The sequence below is a fragment of the Sebastes fasciatus genome, chromosome 3, assembly GCF_043250625.1.
Source record: "Sebastes fasciatus isolate fSebFas1 chromosome 3, fSebFas1.pri, whole genome shotgun sequence".
Classification (NCBI taxonomy): Eukaryota; Metazoa; Chordata; class Actinopteri; order Perciformes; family Sebastidae; genus Sebastes; species Sebastes fasciatus.
This window is the reverse complement of record NC_133797.1, coordinates 16,829,336-16,851,383: the sequence shown is the minus strand read 5'-3', so window position 1 is coordinate 16,851,383 and position 22,048 is coordinate 16,829,336. Positions and strand designations below refer to the sequence as shown.

At 38.8% G+C, this 22,048-nt stretch overlaps 2 protein-coding genes across 5 annotated transcripts in view; one reads left to right on the top strand and one right to left on the bottom strand.

Annotated features, from left to right (window-relative positions):
• Positions 1-322: 322 nt before the first annotated feature.
• The window catches only part of aimp1a (aminoacyl tRNA synthetase complex interacting multifunctional protein 1a), a 111,610-nt gene continuing 89,884 nt past the window's right edge, over positions 323-22,048 (bottom strand). The window contains exons 1-7 of one of the 2 annotated variants that reach the window (XM_074629292.1): positions 15,558-15,710; positions 10,960-11,090; positions 9,968-10,081; positions 7,436-7,597; positions 4,555-4,763; positions 2,767-2,935; positions 323-633 (exon numbers count right to left, since the gene is read on the bottom strand). In XM_074629292.1, coding sequence (XP_074485393.1) covers positions 467-633; positions 2,767-2,935; positions 4,555-4,763; positions 7,436-7,597; positions 9,968-10,081; positions 10,960-11,090; positions 15,558-15,559 — 954 coding nt within the window. In that variant the 5' untranslated portion in view covers positions 15,560-15,710 and the 3' untranslated portion in view covers positions 323-466. Of the gene's footprint in view, positions 634-2,766; positions 2,936-4,554; positions 4,764-7,435; positions 7,598-9,967; positions 10,082-10,959; positions 11,091-15,557; positions 15,711-22,048 lie in introns of those variants that run through there. The other variant, XM_074629294.1, reaches the window with a different exon arrangement.
• Positions 16,790-22,048, top strand: part of tbck (TBC1 domain containing kinase) — a 57,356-nt gene continuing 52,097 nt past the window's right edge. Inside the window, exons 1-9 of one of the 3 annotated variants that reach the window (XM_074629289.1) lie at positions 16,842-16,935; positions 17,645-17,782; positions 17,860-18,061; positions 18,834-18,906; positions 19,526-19,640; positions 19,744-19,817; positions 21,107-21,248; positions 21,388-21,448; positions 21,541-21,602. In XM_074629289.1, the coding sequence (XP_074485390.1) occupies positions 17,765-17,782; positions 17,860-18,061; positions 18,834-18,906; positions 19,526-19,640; positions 19,744-19,817; positions 21,107-21,248; positions 21,388-21,448; positions 21,541-21,602 (747 nt within the window). In that variant the 5' untranslated portion in view covers positions 16,842-16,935; positions 17,645-17,764. Of the gene's footprint in view, positions 16,936-17,644; positions 17,789-17,859; positions 18,062-18,833; positions 18,907-19,525; positions 19,641-19,743; positions 19,818-21,106; positions 21,249-21,387; positions 21,449-21,540; positions 21,603-22,048 lie in introns of those variants that run through there. The other 2 variants (XM_074629290.1, XM_074629288.1) reach the window with 2 other exon arrangements.

Below are 22,048 nucleotides of genomic sequence, written 5' to 3'. Positions count from 1 at the left end.
TGGGACTGAGGACCATCTAAATAGCCCCTGCAAAGAGCTTGAGAACCCGATCTGTTTTTGTTGGGCTTTGTAGTACAACATCCCTGTTTCATCTCCTGCTCATTAAAATGCCCAGGACTAGATGAAGTGGAAACCAGTGATGCTCGCTCAAGTCCAGCACTGTATGTCTTTTAGAGTTACAGCCTCAAAATCAAAGCACAATCAAGCTAATGTGACTCCGGAGAGAAGACGGAGTTGGTGAATTGAAGCAGAAACTTCAATTTATAGACCATGTCTGTGTTTATTTTAGCGGTAAAAAAAAAACAGATTGTCGTAGGACAGATTCTATAATTTTCAAATCCCTTTATTGAACATCTTCAAAGCATTTATTTCCATTCATCAGCCTCCCGTTTCTCGACAACATCATCGCCATCGCTGCAGACGATTGCCAAGTAAACACGGAGCTATTTCAAGCAGCTCTGTTATTTCATTTGATTCCACTGTTGCTCATGGTTTGGGCTTTGCACACTCCCTTTCCGGCGACTTCAAAGGCAGCTCCCTTGTAGGTTGCAACACACTGGCCGTCCGTGCGTAAGTCGGGCTGAACCTGCTCCCACACCTTCTTCTTGGGGTTCAGCTCTTTGTCCGGCTCACCTGCGATCAAGAAGTCAGATTGATGCATTAGAAAACTCCTCTGCTCTCTGCTCATCCATCACACATGCAGGATTTATGGATCCAGGACTGATGTTTTATGTCCTTGCACAACCTCCTGAAACGCTGTTTTAATATATTCCTGCTGAAACACAGTGATAGATGACTTTTCACTTTGCTTAATGGATTTTTCATAGTCGCCATACACTGATATGATCTGTGTTACAAGCTGAAAGCCAATACAAATTGTGAGCAAATGACCATGATTTATCAAGCCAATTCTAATTCTATTCTTCCCACGTGAATAGTTTGACTCTCTATCATGTTCTATTAGAGCGTAAGCCTTTTGAAATCTGCCATTTGTTCTCAGCCATAATTCAAAACATCTAAACCGAACTTCCCAGAATCAAAACATGCATCCAGGGAAAACAATTAAGCGCCGTTCTCACTCTTACCAGGCCTTTGTTTTTGATGTCGCCCCGACATTTGTGAAAAATCACAGCCGGTACTGGCTGGCTTCTGTCTGGTGTCAACTTTTTCCCTCTCTACACATTCATCTCGGAGCACGAGGACACAAATGTGTTTCATTTCCCCCAACGCTGCCATTTGTGCCGCTTTACAACCCAAGAGTGGCAACAATCAGTTTTGATCAGAAGCGTGAAAGAGGTTTTGATGAGCAACTGGAGCACATTCTTAAGTTCAAGCAGAAGTACTGGGCCCCATTAGTTGGGGAAATGTGGGCAATTACAACCATGTATTCACACAAGCGGTGGATTAGCTGTAATTGAATCTGTACTATGGCGCTGTGGCGGGACAAAAGAGGGAAAAAAACTTTCACCTATATTTTTCTGTCTTCCTGAAATCCTCCACTCCTTCTGTGAACCATGGTGAACCATGGTGAACTATGGTGAACCATGTTTTCAGAGGATGGTTTGAATAGGACTTTTTAATGTAGTATCCATAAAAATGATTCCGGCCAAAGAGATCCCTTGTGAATCAAACAGCTTTTAGAGCGGCTGGGACATGTGTACTGCAGGGATGAAAGCCCCGGCGGATGCAGCTGGGCTGCGGGTACTTAGTTGGACCACAGATCCACCTTCATCATATCCTCCTCTTCATTGTTTTTCACAGGGAAACTCCCATTTTGGGTTATTGTTCTCAAAAGAATACGAGAATAACAAGACCGATCCTCTGCTCACCATCAGTATTCAGCTTTGCTAACTTCCATTATAAATGTGAGTTTAAGAACCAGAGCGTAGAGCTGCAACGATAAATTGATTAGTTGTCAACTATTACATTAATCGCTGAATATTTTGAAAATCGACTAATTGGTTTTTGATTAATTTTTTAAGAAAAAAAAGTCAAAATTCTCTGATTCCAGCTTCTTAAATGTGAATATTTTCTGGTTTCTTTACTCCTCTATGACAGTAAACTGAATATCTTTGAGTTGTGGACAAAACCAGACATCTGAGGACATCATCTTGGGCTTTGGAAAACACTGATCCACATTTTTAACCATTTTCTGACATTCTATAGACCAAAAAACAAGAAAATAATCAACATATTAATCAACAATGAAAATAATCGCTAGGTGCAGCCCTACTATAGAGACTTGTATCACAACCACACAGGCCTGTTGGTGGCGGTCTTTGATTTTAGGCGTCATTCATTAGAGGTTGTGTTTACAATACTTCACAGGAAGGACCTAGTCTCCTGTACGGTCTAGTTGATGTGTAAATTAATAGGGAATAGGGTTCACTTTTTTTTTCTTCCAAATTCATTTACATTAGTTGAACTTAACAAGACAGTTACTGTAGGACACTTATCTTTCCGACTTGATTAGCAATGAGCGCTGATTAGTCTGTCAAATCAGCAGTCACAGGCCATTTAGCCACCACCAAACAGAGCTGAGGAGTCCTTCAGTGAGAGCTTTCAGTGGGGTCTGTGAACACATCATGATTGCTGTTGTTTCTGGCAGTGAGAAGGTTAAACGACTCCCTGCCATTTCCTAAAGTCAGAGGCATTTTGTGGAAACTAGGCTGGGAAATTCTTTCAGTGGGCTTAAATCCATGACAATTATCGACTCAGCGGCGGGGGAAGCATAATGTGTTTTTGAGGGTACAGTGATGATGGTACCTGGGAAGCCCTGGAAGGTAACTCTGTCCCCTGGTGCTGCTCCACCCGGAGGATCGAGAATTTCGATCTTGTCTGGTGAGCTGGCACACATGACCATAGCCTGGGACACCACTCCTCTCATCTTGGCTGGCTTCAGGTTACACATCAGGACCGCCATGCGGTTCTGCATCTGCACGGGGGACAGAAGATTAAACATGTTTTTACAGCCCATATGTCTTGGACGATATAGAGAATTCAGAGAAGAAAAACAAATAATACACAATTTACTTAAAAAAACACCTTCAACTGATGTGGTCTGCCAGACAATTTCATAATCCAATTTAAACAATAATGACAATCTCTTAATTTAAAATGACTTTGTCCCGAGGTTTATGGTTTGTTTGCTTCATTTCATAAATCAAAAGAGGAAAAGCAAACAGGAAATCTTTAAACTGAAGCCTGGAGACCTCTGCGGCTTACCAATATTTAAAATAAGTCCAGAAGGCACTTTCTGTCATAAGCTGAGAAAAAGAGAAACCCACCATTCAATGAGATAATGTTTACCAGATCTAAATAATAAATAATCATTACTTTTTATCTGAGGGACATCCTCTAGGAAATTGCTTGTTGCGTTGACAGGGTTTTGGAAGTACTTTTCATTTGTAATCATCTCAAGTCCGGGATAGTATGTGAACATTCTGTATTTACAAAACAAACTGTTTGACTTGAGCAATGTATCCTAGTATAACAGAGGACTGCCATAAAACCCATAATGCATCTCCTCAGATATTCCCCTACTGCTTGCTTAACAGAAACACAAAATGGCTCATACAAATAAGACAGTTAACAAGAAAGTAAAGTAATAACTTGATTTTAGACTGTGAATAATGGACTGATGCAGATGGCAGCAGTAGTTTGGCCTTTCCAACTGCAGTCAGAGAGCACTTAAAACTGAGCCACAAAATGTCACTGCTGCAACTGTTTTAAGAAGCTAATATCTAATCATTTTCTGTGTGCATGGAAAAAACGGCTCCACATCCAAGTAGTTGTCCCAAGGTATAATATATAATGTTGACAAAGTCGGAGAGGGTTTGTTACACATGATTTCAGAGCGCATATGGTTCCATTTAAGTGATATACACCGTCTACATACAGTATAATTCAGAAGTGTAATGCACAAAGGCTGCCTGGTCTAGAAATATGAATAGACAAAATCAGAAATAGTGACGACCATAAAAGTAACTAAGTGCGCAAATTAGTTTGCTCCAGGAGCAAATCATAAATGTGAAAGCAAAATAAACAGCAACATGGAGAGAGGCTGGAGATCCTGAATCACCGACATGAGATGTTGAGTTTCTAAGCAGAACCGTCAGCACAGAGTTTAACTAAGAAGTCCCTTTAAATGGACAAATAAATCCTTATTATGACCTTAGTGAGCCATTCATGTATACATACGTACTGTATATACAGCACTGCTTGTGTGTCTAGCGAAATCAACTCTCACTTAGAGTCTCTGCAGGGATTCATAAACTGTATACTGTAGGTCGGCAGATGTTGATTTTGCAACCTGGAGCCTGATGAGACAATCAAGAATGTGTGTGAATCTCTACACATAAGCTGGATTCATGTGAGGTGGCCAATTCATCATATGACAAAGTTCCCTGACCCAACCTCGGTTAATTACACTACATCGTAACATCATATGATATCGCAGAAATGTCTTAATCCCACTCTGCAAATTGCTCTCAGTTGCCAGTTTACTAGGGCTTTTGTATTGTTTTAGCTATAGCACCTGAGTGTGTACTGTACCTGGTCCAGAGGTATGTGCTTGACCAGCCCGCTGACCACTGTCCTCGGAGAGGCCTCCCCCACATCGACCTGCTCCACATACAGACTGTCGGCGTCCGGGTGCTTCTCAGCCGTGATGATACGTCCAACACGCAGGTCCAGACGAGACACGTCTACCTTGGCATCTTCTTGGCTGGGGGCTGCCTGCTTCTTCTCTGCTTTCTCCCCTCCTGGCATCCAAGAAAAGACTGTTATACTACAAACTTCACATTTCAATTTTAAATCATTTAGTTTTGTTTTTTTTGCAAGTAATTTGTGCCACTTCAATGAAAGTTTGGTAGAACAGTTTAGTTGGGTGCACAGCAAGTCAGACAGTAGCTATCCATCATGCGTTAAGGGAGGGTCTGCTGCATGATGAGAGGCATCTGTGAGAGTTTTCATGCTATTATTTCTAAATGTGCACGATATTATGGGAAATGCTTGTTTAAAAGCACTGAGAGTATTTCAGCCAACTGGTGTCGTTCCAAGGGAAATTATTAAAAACAAATAATAGTTGAAACAATACTGGGCATCTGTCTGGAATCTGATTTCATTTCCTCCCATAAATGACAACAAACCCACCGATGACGGGCCTCAGGGTTGCACTTTTTCACCTCTTCCCAGAAATGGGGGCACATGCTGTACCTTGACTAAATGACAATACCAATGCCCACTTTTAGGCGAGTGCTACGTGATCCAGTGACATAGCAGTATAGCAGATGCTTCCTCCCGAGAGACAAAGTACCTTTCACTTGCCTGGCCTGCTTACACGTTCATTCCAGTGGGTTGCACTGATCATATGATCACACAGTCTTTAATCATCCCTCTGAGTCAACACCAGCCTCTGACGAATACGAATTCCAACCCCTGCCTTTGATATTCGACATTTCTCCCCTGTGTAATCAAAGTTCTGCTGTGATGACAGCACCGACTACGCTAAGGTTACGCACGGGTCTGTAGACTAACAAGTGATGACTGTTTGGATGAGGTGAGAAAACACTTACATCAATGCCTGAAGTAAAAAATAAGTTAATATGTGCAACACCTTATAAAGAGGAAGAAGTAACTCATTAACAGCTCCCTAACATCTGGATGTAAGAAATACCAGACACAGCAATCAGTTTGTCGGTGTCTTAAATCTTGTTTCTTTCTCTTTCTAAATTATAACTCCATCCAGTGCTAATTATTCCCTGTCTATAAGTGACAGCTCTTCTAGTCGTTCCAGACAGGTTACTGCTAAAAATGAACTAAAGATTTGAGTGATTTACTGCAAATTAATTCAAATTCTGTGGCAGGGATTTTCTTGTTTTGTATTTTCTAAAATGATCGTAAATGTAAAACAGTTTAAAGCCATTATATTTGACACATAGTTATAAAACATACTTTGGTTTTATGATTGGGTCCTAGAATGACGCACATCCAAAAAACATTAGCATTAAATCATTCTCAAATTAGATTAAAGTACTGGTGACATTAGACAAGGACGCCTCAATGTAGACGTAGCTTATTAATCATAAAACTCCACAACAAACGAAGAGGCCGATATCGCTGCCTTAAATCCGTTATCACCTGAAAGTCAATTGGAAAAACATGTTTGGAGAAGGTCAAGAACAGAGTGCTACATCTGTCCTGTTGACAGATGCAACTGTCGATGGAAAAAAGGATCTTAAACGAAACCTTAAATGCACAATGAGTAGGATTCGTTGCTTGTAGTTTGTAAACACAACATTCAAAGTTGGCTCAACAACACCAGAAGTGCACGCCCTCTGACAGCATTTAGGGTTAGGGCGTTCGCCAGCGGGTGAAAGCCAACCCCAGATTCACTCTCATTATGGAACGGGCTTTGTCTGCTTGCCGTTTCGCTCTCGCTATATTTGTGTTTGTTTGCCACTGTGTCGGCTATTTTTGTAGCTTCCTCTTGGATGCTTGCTTACGATCTAGCACTGGGTCGCTACGTTTTTATAGAAGTTGATGCCATGGATGTATAATAAGACCTGGATACAGTGCCGCTGCTAAGCCTTGCTACCAATTTTCCCACTGGCCACTTGCGGTATTGCAGCGAAAAATCCCCCAGTGGCCCAAAAAGCATTTTCCCCAGACCACCAGAGACGTCTGCAAAACTGTCGACAGGACACCTCAAACTGGTTGATTATGACTCTTTCTATTATGAAATTTTGATCCATGGAGGTTTTATATATTTGTAAAACTTTCGATTTTAAAATCTCACAATGTAAAGTCTATGGGCCGAGTGGGAGGTCGCGGGCGGGGCCAGCAGTACAAACACGACTGTGCATATTCAGTGGGCCGCATACCCTGGAAGTAAACCCGGAAGCTAGAAGACTTTTTTTGGCGTATGCGCCAGTTGAGCAATTCTCATTAGAATGAACAGGCGCCATCTTGGGGTCCAGTATCCAGTTGTCTTAATACATCCATGGTTGACGCCCAGAAACGTCCCAAACACAGCAAAATAAGAAAAAAACAGGCAGAGAACAGGGTCTCTGTAGACACTGCCACATGCAGTACTTCTAGTGGGCCATATGTGATGATTAAGGGATTCTTTTTGCATGAGTCTTTACATTGTTTTTAAGGAAAATCCTGCTCATTGTGCCTTTAAGTTCCAAAAAGTAATAATAATGTTGCTGAAGACGGAATATATCCTGCAGTGGTGAGAGGACACTTTTATGGCTTTAATATGGTCCTTCCTGCTAACAAGCTGAAAATGAAATACATGACACAAATGTTGCTATGTGACACATCTAGAGAGATTTAATTTAATTTTATTGGATGTGAAAACTTCAAAAGGATTCTAAATAAAAACCCTGCAATGTGCCATCTTTTGTTTTTTTTTCTCTCCAGCTGTTACCTTTCTTCTCCGGCCTCTTCTTTTTACTCTCGTCTTTGGGAGGGGAGCTCTGGACAGCAGCAGCAGGCGAGGCAGAGGGTGCTGGTCCAGACGGTTTGGGAGGGGTGGGCTTCGAAGCGCACTGGACACCGTTGTCACCCGATGGCATGGCCACTGCCAACACTACAGGAGGGACACAGGCAAAAGGTCAGTAGAAATACATGATTAAATAGACGATCATAGTTACTACCTGAAAGAGTTTTTCTTAAGTATCTCTGGCGACTGATATTCTCTGCACATAGTTTCCAAAATGTTGTGTGAAAGTATGAAAAGACGTGAGCACAGCAGTGCTGAGGTGAAAGAGATCATTTACATTACAAATACACAAGGTACAACTACTTCGTAGTTGCCTCTTTTCACGCACAGTCGGTTGCATCAACACAGCACGATGAAATGATACAGAGGGAGCTTTATTTACACACCCAGTGGGAGGACTGTTCTCCTGATGCAAACAGTTTAGATGGGAAAATGACACAGTGTCCAAGTTGATGGAAACAAGAAAATGGAGCCATAAAGCAGGGAACAATGTCCTGCAATAACTCTCCAGGAAAAAAATAACCCCTCATTTAAGGCGCCTGATGTTTGAATTCCTACAAAATCCAGTGCCTGTGTCTGACAAACATCGGTCTGCAGGCACACCGCCGTCGCCATAATGCTTTTAATTACCTTAATTCTATGTTAGGACCTGAGATCAGGACCTTTCCGGTTTACCTTGGAATTACGGGCAACAACCTCTTAAACTCTTGACATTCCCCTTAAGTTTGCTCTTAAAGGTTTTCACATTGAGAACTAACTTTTTACAGACAATATCACATACTGTAATGTATTTACAGTGAGGTTATATGGTTGCAGTATTATATCAAATGAAGTTATTATTGATGTCTTGTACATTGTTTTATTCATGTATCTTTGGAAACATTGAAATCCCGACTAGAATTTTAAATTAAAGCTAGTGTTATATAAAAAATGAATTAAATGACTGTTTAATGAGAAAGGGATTGCTAGTAGTGACAAACCCACAGAGAGTCATCACCCACCAGTCCCCCTCAGGGCTACTGAGGTTTAGTTTTTGCCTCCTACAGCTCACAGTTTTGGTTTTCTGACCCTGACCTAGTGACTAGCTGGTAAACACAATGAAGCATTTAGTAGCTAATGAGACGGATATTTAAAAGGTCCTATTGATAACATTTTTATGTTGACGAATATTTTTTTTAAAATAATACATCCACAGAGCTTTTAGAAAGGTGCCGAATAAAAGTATGGCTTTTCCTGAAAAAAAATATTATGATTGTGAATTAATCATAAAAATTTTTGGCGCGTCCAAAATGATGAATGTTTTGTTTATGTCTGAGGAAGATATCCGACGTTTGGTTCCCACTTCTAACAAGGCTTGTGAGCCAATAGTAAAACGAAGTTGGTTTCACATGGTATCTCTGGGTAATAAATGGCTGAGACTGACGGTAAGTACCTGGCAACGACTTGTTGTGAAGTGAATGCAATGGAACAAGGGAGGGAGAAAGTGACATCTAGTGGCTGAATGTTATCAACAGCACCTTTAAATCAGGAGTTGGTGAAAGCAGAGCTTAAAGGAGAGCGAATATTGGACTTAAATTTGTCACAAGGCCAGAAACACATGCTGAATGTGTAAATAGACACTCTTTGCCAACCTGTTTGCTATAACAACTTGATGAGGTGATAATATGACAACCAAAGTGGACCCCAAAATTATTGCAACTTGAAGTTCTGTTGGTTTTAACAATGCTCGTCTTCAACTTTAAAATGGTGTTGAAGCAAATTTGTCACTTGAACTTCAGTTGTCAGTTTTTATTCCTTGGCTGCAGAAATAATTTTTTCCTCAAGGCACTATTATATTCAATAGTTTGTTTTTCTCATCTCAATAACAAATCAGCAAAGCCGACTGGAATTCCTTTGAAAAAGGTTCATAGCCTATTCGTCCACGTTCTGATTAAGCCATTTAATGCCACCTTAAAGCCATTTAAAAGAAATCCCCCAAAAAATAAACATCACAATTAGAAACACAGTCTCGAGTGTATTGGAACGCATTCCTTCTACGTTCCAACACTAACATATTGGTCCCTTTTGAATAAGGTTAAATTGCTTATTTCTTCCAGCCCCGTCTTTCTGGAAAACATTAAATGAGCGTTAATGATCTGAGCCGTTTGAATGTCAACGTATGTCAGACGTACACAGCTGACAGACATGCTGTCCCCATCACTATAATGGGGATTCTTGAAGCACTATGGCTGCTTATAATAAAAGAAAAAAAAAAAAGATGTGGTGGTTATAATTGGCTGAGGCGAGAATGCATGAGATGTTATCATTGATAGTAAACCAAACAATGCTATAATGAGCAACAACTTACATCAAATGTGCCTAATGTCACATAAATAGATATAAAGGAGAACAATTAAAGACAAACAAACATTTGAACTGGGATGGAGGTTTTTCGCTGGGAAACCAAACTCGACATACCTCCCCTCTTCTTCTCTTTTTCCAGCAGCTGTTTTTTCAGTTCCTCGATGTCATTCTTCAGTTTGGCGTTCTCTACCATCAGCTTCTTCTCTTCTCTGACGCTGGCCTGGACGACTGCAGCGAGGCAAATTCTTGTTAGCTCTCAGCACTGGAATGAAATTTCACTATCCCACAGGATATTTTAAAAACTGCTGAACTAGTACAAATATAATATCGACTAAAACATAATGACCATTAAAATCTATTTTGAGTCTCTATTGGGGTTAAAGAGGCCATGAAATTGTCCATTAATCCCGTTTCTGGAGTCCCAAGGAGTCTTAAATTACAGTAAAACACTCTCTCTCGTTACCCTTTTGGAATAATTCATATTTCTCCTAGGTGATACATTTTGAAGTATGTTATTATACGAGATCATTGAGATTATTCAAAGTGAAGCTTTATCATTTACACAACTGCAACAGAAATAGAAACTTCTGCTCACTTATTACATTTTGTTAAAATAAGACCGAGCCCTACCTGATGACATGTATACAACGTTTAGTTATAAATGAATTTATTTCAAGGCAATGTGAATTTCATTTAAATGTATGAGATATATTTGGCCCCCTTTTTTATGAGTCAAACTTAAAGATACCATGGGAAATTATCTTCAGAATGACAATTCTTGTAAATTTAAATGTACTTTCCCTCAACTGGGGCCTCAGGTTTCATAAAACTATTGCTGTCTTTAAATAATGAGGAACGTAAGCAGTTCTTCGGCTCAACATTATGTCACTCCTACAGCCAATACAGAAATTCATTATGTACTACAGCTGAACGCGGGACTTTCTGCACAAAAAGTCTAGATGAATTCAGAAACGCAACGTCATAATTCATAAAAGTGTACTACAGTATGAACATAAATATACTTTTTGTAAGACATAATAAGTCATAATGAAATGGCCCATAATCAGCTGCCAGAACGTGTCTGGTTGTGTGCGTTTGTCTCTTACTGGCTTTCTCCTTCAGCAGCAGGACTTGTTGTTTGAGGTACTCGATGATCTGGTCCGCCTCGGCCGCTCGCTGCTCCAGCCTCAACAAAGGATTGTGACTTGACATCTTGAACAAGGAGCGAGCTAAAAACCTAACAGACAAAGAAAAGACAATCAGCAAATCTCAACACTAAAAAAAGATATTAGAGTATAAATATATTGAACAGATTACATTCCAACATCATGAAATTAGGGCTGTCAATTGTTTAAAATATTTAAATCGCAATTAATCGCACATTTTGTATCTGTTCAAATGTAGCTTAAAGGGAGATTTGTCAAGTATTTAATACTCTTATCAACATGGGAGTGGGAAAATATGCTTGCTTCATGCAAATGTATGTATATATTTATTATTGGAAATCAATTAAGGACACAAAACAATGACAGATATAGTCTAGAAACCCTCACAGGTACTGCATTTAGTTAAAAAATATGCTCAAATCATAACATGGCAAACTGCAGCCCAACAGGCAACAACAGCTGTCAGTGTGCTGACTTGACTATGACTTGCCTCAAAACTGCATGTGATTATCATAAAGTGGGCATGTCTGTAAAGGGGAGACTCGTGGGTACCCATAGAACCCATTTTCATTCACATATCTTGAGGTCAGAGGTCAACGGACCCCTTTGAAAATGGCCATGCCAGTTTTTCCTCGCCAAAATTTAGCACAAGTTTGGAGCATTATTTAGCCTCCTCCTTTTCTAGTTTCATATGATGCCAGTGTCTTCACTCTCTCTCTTTAAAACTGAGCCCGCTACAAACTAAAAATTTCAAGTTGCTTAAAAAAAATAATTGTGATAGCGCGTTATTATCGTGTTAACTTCGACAGCCCTACATGAAATACAATCTCTATGGGGCCAATTCTGCAATATCTTTCTGAGTTTAACAGATGGAGTGTTTCCTTTTGTTTTAAATGGAGGCCCGGGTTCATCCATAAAGAAGCTCACACATAGTGTGAGAAGTTGCCCTATTCCATGTTATTTCAAGTTTACTCAAGTGACACTAGCATTGTAAAAAGAGATGGTATTTTAAAGTACTATGCTGAACATCTACAAAGATACATCGTTGGAGTTACAAGGTTTGCATTCCAGTACAACGCCACCACAAACTACAGCCTCTAAAATGACCACTGAGTTAAATCAACTCCTCTCTGACAGTCTCAACAAAAACACTTTATTTATTTCCGCAAAGGTGGTACATATGTTGCAGGGCTGTGTTATAGGACTGCATTACATTGTACAGAGATTTCCTATTTTGTGTAACATGTCATTTTGCAAAATGTCTGACAACAATCATAATCTGACGTTTTCCATGTGTGGCCCCAGCAGGTATAAACCATGTGCTAATGGGATTTTCATGACTGATATATTTTGGCTGGTGACAAAAATCTGACCTCTGTCCACAAGGCCCGCTGAGAGGTAATCAGAAGAGCATGCGCTGCTTTCCATTAAAATGAGACAATAAATCAGAAAATCTTGATTCCAAACACATTCAATTTGAACTTTGCTGCAACATTTCCGTGTATGAAAACCTCATAACGGCCTTGTTTCAAGTCAACTTGGACAAGCCAAATTCTTTGATGAATTCTTTCATTGTAACAAGTGGTAAGAAGTGACGAGTAAGAAGTGACATTCAGATTCTTAGCATCAACATCATATGCATTCACTTTTGGAGGTTAAGTTCAAAAGGGATCAGCAACAACAACACAACTGGACAGACACCGGATTGGGTTTGAGGGTAATGTTCCTTTATCATGTCGAGCTCGGCAAATTACTCGTTGAAGAAAGAGGGAAAAGAAGGATTTTTACAAGGCTGAGGCATGGAGAAGAAAAACTTCTTACACATATTACAGGGAGGCGCTGGAAAACAACAGCTGGCCCGAGATGAAAACAAAATGTTGGGGGATGAGGAAATTAGAAACACAAAAGAGCTGGAGTTGATAAAATCAAGGATCAAAGCATTGCTTTTTGAGAAACTGAATTGATTTAAACAGGACCAGTGGTGGAGTAATGACAAGAGCCACAGAAAGGCTGATCTCATTTGGATAACCCCTGGAAATGGGTCCTGGGGCCGAGGTACGGTCTGCAGCATAAAGACATGAAGGGGCAATTTAAGCTGTGGATTTCAAGTGGAAATAGCCAAATGTGTTAACAATGTTAAAGTGACGTGGGCTTTCAGCAGCATAATTTACCTGTCTTCACTGTATGGAAATCAAAATGTCTTTGAATCATCTACAGATTTGCAGCTGTATAAATTTAGCAGGTTAACTGTGGGGGCAGCTGGTGCTCAACCGGAGAAGGCATCTGCCTTATCAGTCACCTAAAAATAGGCATTACTGACTGGTATGCTTAGTCATACAGTCCATGCTAACATTTTATGTCTACGTCCATTTTCAAATTAAAATGTCAAGGTTAATACTGCATGGACTACACAGGTGGTTTGAATCACATCTGTAAATCTGTTACTTTTTAACCATCAGCTTTCTCTGGTATGGTGGTGGTGAACAGACCCACCAGGACACAAATGTTTCTTCTTTGCATGCTTCATTCCCACAGTAAAACTAATATACCGTCCACCTGTCTGCCCACCAGACCATTACGAATGAAAAGAGAGAGCAGTATGCCAGCACCACCTGAAGGCATTAGAAGGACCTACACATTTTAACTTAATAGAAACTATGAGGTGTGTATTGTTCAGCACCAGATGTAGCCTAGTCAGTGCTTTTCAGGAGACACGTGATCTTCTATCTCATATTTGCCCATGCAGAAATAAATGTACACATAACTGAGTGAAAAAACAACAACAACAACAAACACAGTAATAATTGAGACCCTCCTCAATGTTTAACAATGAAGAGATGAATTGGATTACAAATCTAACATGCTGGTAATTACAAGCTATATTCATATGATATTTCATGAAATTGGTTAATAAATAACACAAGGTGCTGCACCCGATTTGACTGTTATCATTTGGAGTTTCACGCTGTCTATACTACAGCTCCTGAGTTCCACTTGTCCACTACAGTCGCTAGAGGTCGCCGTTGCATTCTTTTATACCTTCTGTTGGTGATCTACCATGTGAATAGATGATAAAACCTACTATTAGGTGTAGTAGGCCCCTATTGACCCACACCTATGGCGCTTATAGCCACTGATAACGCCTATTTAATAGCCTGACAACAGTCTAATTGGCTGATTCATAACAGACAAAATATAAACCAAAAATGAATGTCTGTGTCTGCAAAGAAAACAGCAAAACAGCTGGGAACATGTCAAAGCAGAAAAGACTCTAATGCATCTATCACTTGTATTGGGCTCATTCAATCTTGTGAAGGGCTCATTGCATGGGTGGAATACGGTCTCAAAAAAGTACAAAATGCAAGTCTCCCTAAAAAATAATCCAACGCACACTGTCTTCATTCTTAATTCAGCAGTGCTGAATGCTGACAGTAACCCTGATGAAGACCTATGTTGGTCGCAACGCGTTGGTCATTTGAAACAATAATTGCCATGTAAAATAAAGGCTCTTTAATTTTGTTCAAACTCTACAGTGTGCCTTGGATTATTTTTGAGGGAGACTTGCATTTTGTACTTTTTTGAGACCGTATTCCGCCCATGCGATGAGCCCTTCACGAGATTGAATGAGCCCAATACACCTGAAGGATCCAAAGAGCAACTGTATGTGATTACCACAAAGACCAGGCAGCCCTTCTACTCCATTGTCTTAATCTATCACTTGTCTTCATTATCTGTTAATGTATAAGTCCTTTTAAAAAAACACTGATTAAATGTTTAGGGTAAGTGCCCATTGTGATATTTTCTATTTCCATATTGTCTTACTTGTTTAGATGATTGCACAAACATATTACATTTAGAAGAGTGCTGGAAGGACTGGATTGGATCACGGACAGCAAATTAATTGATGATATTTTTTCAATAATAATTAAGGTACTTATTATATACATATTACAAACATGCAGCTTACAGTATTTTAAAAAATATATATTTTTACAATCATGTATACTACTATTTGCTCCCCAGATGTGAGGATTCATTTAATTTGCTCTGTTTTATACCTCCAAATAAATATATTTTTTGTTGGTTTTATTGTGACATACTATAATAATGAAAACGATTGTTGTCTGCAGCCCAGTTTCTAAGTTATAACTAGAAAATAAAACAGACTAAAGCATGTAATCATTTGCATATCATAGTAATCACAACAACATATCATCTTATTTCATATTGAGGGGAGATAGTTAGTGTTAATCACAAAAATAATATTTTGCAGTGCAGTTTGTGGAGAATGAATTGCTGATCATAAATTAACATTGCCAGTACAACCAGTAAGCCATTATGAACCGGTTCAGCTCACATTGAACTGGTGTCTTCAACACTGGGACAAGAGAACAATCTACCTGACTGCAGGCTAAACCTTCATGTAGCCATCACTGTTAAACTACTAACCTGCTACACGGCTGGTTAGGCGTTACAGGCGGTTTACGAGTAGTGAGTTAAAGGAGTAGAATAGAAACAAGGAGGTTTATTAAACTTACATGGACTCAGAGCAGCAACCCCAGCACGTTTCAGGAGGAGGTGGGGGCTTGACAGCTGCTAGTGCTGCTAACGTTTCATCAGCTAGCTGACAGAAACACACAGGCAGCCAGCGGGGCAGCTAAACCGTAGAGAGGCTGGTTCAGGACCCCACAGTTAGATCTCGACAAGCAGATGTGAAACTGATGTTTCTCTAAAACAGATGCTGAGAGTCTTCAAGTTTCCTATTGCACCAAAAGTGAAGGAGTGAAATATATATAATATACCCCTCTGCTGAGTTCTTAAGAAACCGTTTTGATCACAATAGAGCTTGTTCTGTGATGAACACATTGAAACTACAGAACATTTATTTTATGAATGTATTTTTTGCTAATGCTTTCTGTCTGGGGTGATTTGCATTATTGGTTGTCCACTAAATTTTTCTAATCTAACAAAGGAAAATGTTATATTTGGTACGATTGTGAAAGATCCCTTACATTAACCTGGCAATCAATTCCATAATCATTCTAACGTTTTTATCTATTCTTTTGTTATTATACTGTTTGTCTTGCACCAACAAAGCCAAAGAAAATTCCTGGTGTATACCTCTTACACCTGGCAATAAACACCTTTCTGATTCTGATTCTGATTCTTCGAAAGTTTTTTATACATAAAAATAGATTCCTGAAATCAAGACCAAATGTTTATGTTTTTCATAAGGAGCTGTGTCTTTACTTTTCATCTCTGAAACATTATGAAGAAAAATTAGTCTATGAAGCTTTCAATGTTAGTTGAGGACCTTAACCTCACAGAGAACTCCTAAAGCACTATTAGTAATATTCACACATTCACTTTTTGTTTTTTTATTTATTTATTTTTTGTGTTTTTTCTTTTCTCTCTCTTCATCCACACTCTTATGCACTGTACGCCAATTTCCAGGCTCGTCTGTTCCCTTGTAGTCGTACACTGTTCTGTATGATGCCATATTGTGATGTAAATTTCTCAATTATAAAAAACAAAAGCAGATGTGTAGCTTTTGCGTCCCCTGATGTTCTATAGATCTGATCCTGTCGCAAAATGTAAGGACGCAACGGATATTGCCTGTGTGTAATTACTATATTGAGACACCTCTTCCAAAAATAATAATTTAAGAACAACTTTGTTGAGGTTTTTAAATTGCTTGTGTTTGATTTGAGTTCCCTCACTGTTGTTGTGTTTAGTAGAAACGTGTCTTCTGTGCACTGCTTTTTGTCGCACACTAATAACGTCACCGGTCACGTTCTCTCAGCTGTTCCATCACAACGCAGAGGCAGGAAGAGCTCATTTAAACACACACATACATTATTATCAATCATTTCAAGTTCAGTCCGTCGACATGGCAGTAAAGCTGTTCCATTAAGCGTGAGTAGACTCATTTATCGGATATATAATGTACGTTACCATTCATTTAGTGATTTCATAACTTAGCTAGCTGTATAAATATAAACACACAGTAGGTTTAACTGCAGCATCTCTAGTGTGTGCACTGTGCCTCTTGTTTTTGAAGTTAATGTACAACTACATGGTGTAAATACTTACATTTATTACTCACTAACACTTACAATGATAGTGTTATAACCTGTCACTTGCTCTAATGATGGTCTTTGCCTCAACCAGCTTTAACATATAGACATGTACAATAACATAACATAACATAACATAACATAACATAACATAACACATGTACAAGCTTCAGCTGTGGCTTTGTTCATGTTTTTAATCCCTAGCTGGTTAACACAGGATGGCATAAATGAGGATAGGATAATAAGATAAGATACTTTATTGGTCCTGCAGTGGGGAAATGTTCAGTGTACAGCAGCAAAGGCTATAGTGCAAAAACAAGATGCATCAGCTAACACAGTAAAAAAGAGATTAACAAAGTGTAACAAAATATGAACCATTTAAATAGAAGGAAGTATAAAAATAGGAGCAGTATATACAGTATTGACAATAAACAGACTATTAAAAAAATTGCACAAGTGAAAATTATATTGCACAGTGAGAATGAATGAATGAATGAATGAAAGTCCACCTGAAAATATCAGGTTATTGTCAGTTTTTTGTGTGTAAGTGTAAGTGGTCTACTGGGAGCAGTGCTGGTTGTGGAGTCTGACAGCTGCAGGAAGGAAGGACCTGCGATAGCGCTCCTTCACACACTTTGGGTGAAGCAGCCTGTCGCTGAAGGAGCTCTATGATTTACCATACCATGGTGATGGTCAGAATGTTCCTATCATTTATATATTGTCACATATTATTCATATATTGAAGGCTCTTTCCCTTTATCAGTGCTCCAAGATGAGGCCTCTCAAAGACGCCCAGCTGGGAGCCTTCACCTTCTTTGCCTCAGCTCTCCCTCATGATGTCTGTGGGAGCAATGGCCTCCCTCTCACCCCCAACTCTATCAAAATCCTGGGACGCTTCCAGATCCTCAAAACCATCACTCACCCCAGACTCTGCCAATATGTGGACATCTCCAGAGGGAAACACGGTATGACTCACTGTCTTGCCCTTTGCAAGGAGGTCTAATCATATTGTTTATCCCGTCCTTTTTATTACATTTAATTTTATTTCATTTTCAGTTATTGATATTCTGCCCTTGATGTGTACTCTCACTGAGCTTATCCAAAACATACCTGGCATTTTATTTGGGCAAACAAAATAGAACCTGGGTATTTACTGAGTTGCTAAGCTGGTGAGAGTAGTCATGTTTCATCCTGTTGTTCTGTTTGGAATGAATGCTTGCTGAGAATTATATGTGAGTCTGTTGTTATTAGATTATATAAAGCTTTGTATTTACAAGTCATGAACACAATAATATAATGTGGGGCTGCATTTTATTGTAGTCCAACACAACAACATCACAAACTACAGCCTGTAAAGTTACCATTTCAATAAATGAGCCCTGCAACTCCACCGCTGAAGTTCCTGAACCTTCATTAGGTACTACTCCAGGATTAGGTTTTTTTTGCCACCTGGAACAATCACGCAGGAACTAAATATTAGGTCCTGGTTCCTCCGGTAAAAACACTGGTTTAGCTCCTGAGCTCCTCAAAAGGTTCTTGGTCTCCTGGGAAAGTTCCTGCAGCAGAAATGCAATGCATTCTTCTATGACACACATCTTAATCGTGCGTTTTCACCTTACTTTTTATTCTACAAGTGTAGAATCAATGCATCCTTATATATTATAAATTCATATCAATAAATATTTGCAACTCAGTTGCATATCTTTATTTTGGTTTCTTCTTCTTCTTGCTCTACAGAACGGCTGATTGTTGTTGCTGAACACTTTGAAAGCAATTTAAGTGATTTCCAAAAACAGGGGAAAACAGCCAGGTGAGATTTCAATTTCACTGGTGAGCAGTTATTGTTAATTTCTTGTACTGTTGATAAATGATATTGTAGCTGCAACGATTAGTCGACTAATCGATTAGTCGATCGAAAGAAAAATAATCGGCAACTATTTTGATAATTGATTAATCGTTAAAGTAATTTTTCATGCAAAAATGGCAGAAATTGCTGTTATTTATAATATAATATAATATAAATTAGCTGTTATAATATATACTGCCTTTCTCTGTTTTATATCATGTTAAACTGAATATCTTTGGCTTTTGGACTGACAAAACAAGACATTTAAAGACATCACCTTGGACTATGAGAAACTGGGATGGACATTTTTCACTATTTTCTGACATTTTATAGACCAAACGATTAATCTAGAAAATAATCAGCAAATGTATCTATAACAAAAATAATAGTTAGTTGCAGCCCTGAATGATATTGTATATGATGGGCAGGGAAATAGTATGCATTAATCTTACCATCTACTAGCCGAGGGTATTTAAATTTCTAATACTTAAGTGTTGAAAATGTAGATACATTCTTTATCATGTCTTCTGTCTGACCCAGTCACCACTTGGTTTGTCACACTGTCATTTTCTATCTGTGTTAGCCCAGAGAAGGTGCTGCAGGTGGCCTATGAGGTCCTTGAAGGTCTGGAGTTCATGAACAAACATGGTATGGTACACAGAGCCCTCAGCGCACACAATGTGCTCACGGACTGCAAGGTAACATTGAGCTGTTTTATGTATGTCTATCTTTTAGTGACTGAAAGGCTTTCCAATTAAAAGATGTAATACGGTCACTCTGAGATATATTTTTTCTTTGTAGGGGAATGTGAAGCTGGCCAAGTTTGGCCTTTATCACATGACTGATCATGGGGCAGATGTAGATTTTCCCATCGGGTACGTCTTCTTCTCCTCATTCATCACATAGAGAGGTCCATTAGTGCTCTGGAACTCTTCAACTGTTGATGCTGAGCTATGTGAGCTGACTGTTTAGGGTCAAAGGTTCACTTGTATCTGTTTGCTGTTAGTCACATCATAAAAGAGGCAATTGACCATAACATTGATGCATAATGGACCGTTGCTTTTTCATAGAAACCAGCTTTTGGGGCATCAGAATAGCTTCCTGGTTTAGAAACTGTAACAGATTGTCTGACTTTTATCTTAATCCAAAGGCCTTCGTGTTTTACCAAGTATCTCTGTGTAATATCCTTTTGCAGATTGAAAAGAGGAATGATGGCAGATACCCATGACTTTTAATAAAACATCTGGGTGGAAATGTAATAAATGTAACCGTCAACAGCTCTGCAGATTCTTAGAAACAGTTGAATATACATCACTTAATGAAAGAAATGTGAAAAACACCATCACTTTACAATAAACTAATTTTGTAGTTCGATAATATTATTAAGGCTGTCAATCGATTACAATATTTAATCGTAATTAATGGACAAACATGCTTGCTTTATACATATGTATGTATATTTATTTATTGGAAATCAATTAACAACACAAAACAATGACTAATATTGTCCAGAAATCTTCACAGGTACTACATTTAGCATTAAAAAATATGCTCAAATCATAACATGGCAAACTGCAGCCCAACAGGCAACAACAGCTGTCAGTGTGTCAGTGTGCTGACTTGACTATGACTTGCCCCAAACTGCATGTGATTATCATAAAGTGGGCATGTCTGTAAAGGGGAGACTCGTGGGTACCCATAGAACCCATTTTCATTCACATATCTTGAGGTCAGAGGTCAAGGGACCCCTTTGAAAATGGCCATGCAAGTTTTTCCTCACCAAAATTTAGCCTAAGTTTGGAGCGTTATTTAGCCTCCTTTGCGACAAGCTAGTATGACATGGTTGGTACCAATGGATTCATTAGGTTTTCTAGTATCATATGATGCCAGTACCTTCTGAGCCAGTTACAACCTGAAAATTGAAAGTTGCGTTCATGTGTAATGCGTACAGCCCTAAATATTATGTATTAAATTCTAATATGGGTAGGACATTATTAAAACTTAATAATTCAACAAAGCTCACTAATGAATGAAAAATGAGGACGGGATGTTTGAGCTGTTAAACCTGTTATTCATTATAGTTATTATAGGAAATACTGGGTATCTGTGTAATTGAGAGGCTGACAAAGTGATGTGCTTATCTGCTCTGTGAACATGACCTCAGGTACCCATCATACCTTGCTCCAGAGGTGATCGCTCAGGGCTCCTTCCACCCCAGTGACTCTTCCCATGATGAAGCTCCCATGCCTTCAGGACCCAAGACTGACGTCTGGTCGCTCGGGGTTTTGCTCTTTGAATTATGTGCAGTAAGAATCCTTCCAAAACCTCTTCATACAAGAATAAGACCTTCATACATGATTTTTTGATGCCGTTTGGGTTTTTGCCTGAATTCATGCTGTATGGATCATTTTCCCCATAAATTCTAATGCTGTGAATCAATTACAGGGCAGACGACTGCTGCAGAATATTGATATCAGCGAGAGATTGAAATTCATTCTAACCTTGGGTAGGTGACAAGGATGTAATTTTTCAAAGTACTGAGCAATATGCTCTTAAGCTCAATTAGGCTTACGCTGTGGTATTGTTTGTCATTCTCAGGTTGCATGGACGACATTGTCACTGTCCTTGCTGAGGAACATGGTTGCCTGGATACCATTAAGGTAAAGTCAAAATCATTGGCTGCCTCGATCTAAGTCAATATTAAAGACATTAATATATAAAGACATTGAAATGGTATTTTTTAATGAAACAGCCATTGCTAGAAAATGAAGTGGAATTATTGGCATCACAATATTATATAAAAAAATAAAACACAAGGACTTTATGTCATTTTGAAAGGTTTTAGTATTGGTATATATAATAATATATTAATATAATTCCTCCTAACTAAAAACTTAAAAAATACAGTTAAAATGGAATTGATTATCTTGATGTAGGTTTAATTAAGCATGCTCAATATTAATATTGATTAATATTAATTATTTAATATTAATAATAGTAGCAGATAGATGAAGTATTTAAAGTCAAAAGATGTAATTGGTGTCTTTTGTATCGTTTTGAAAGGTTTTAGTATTGGTATTTATAATACAACACTCGAGTTCAGGTA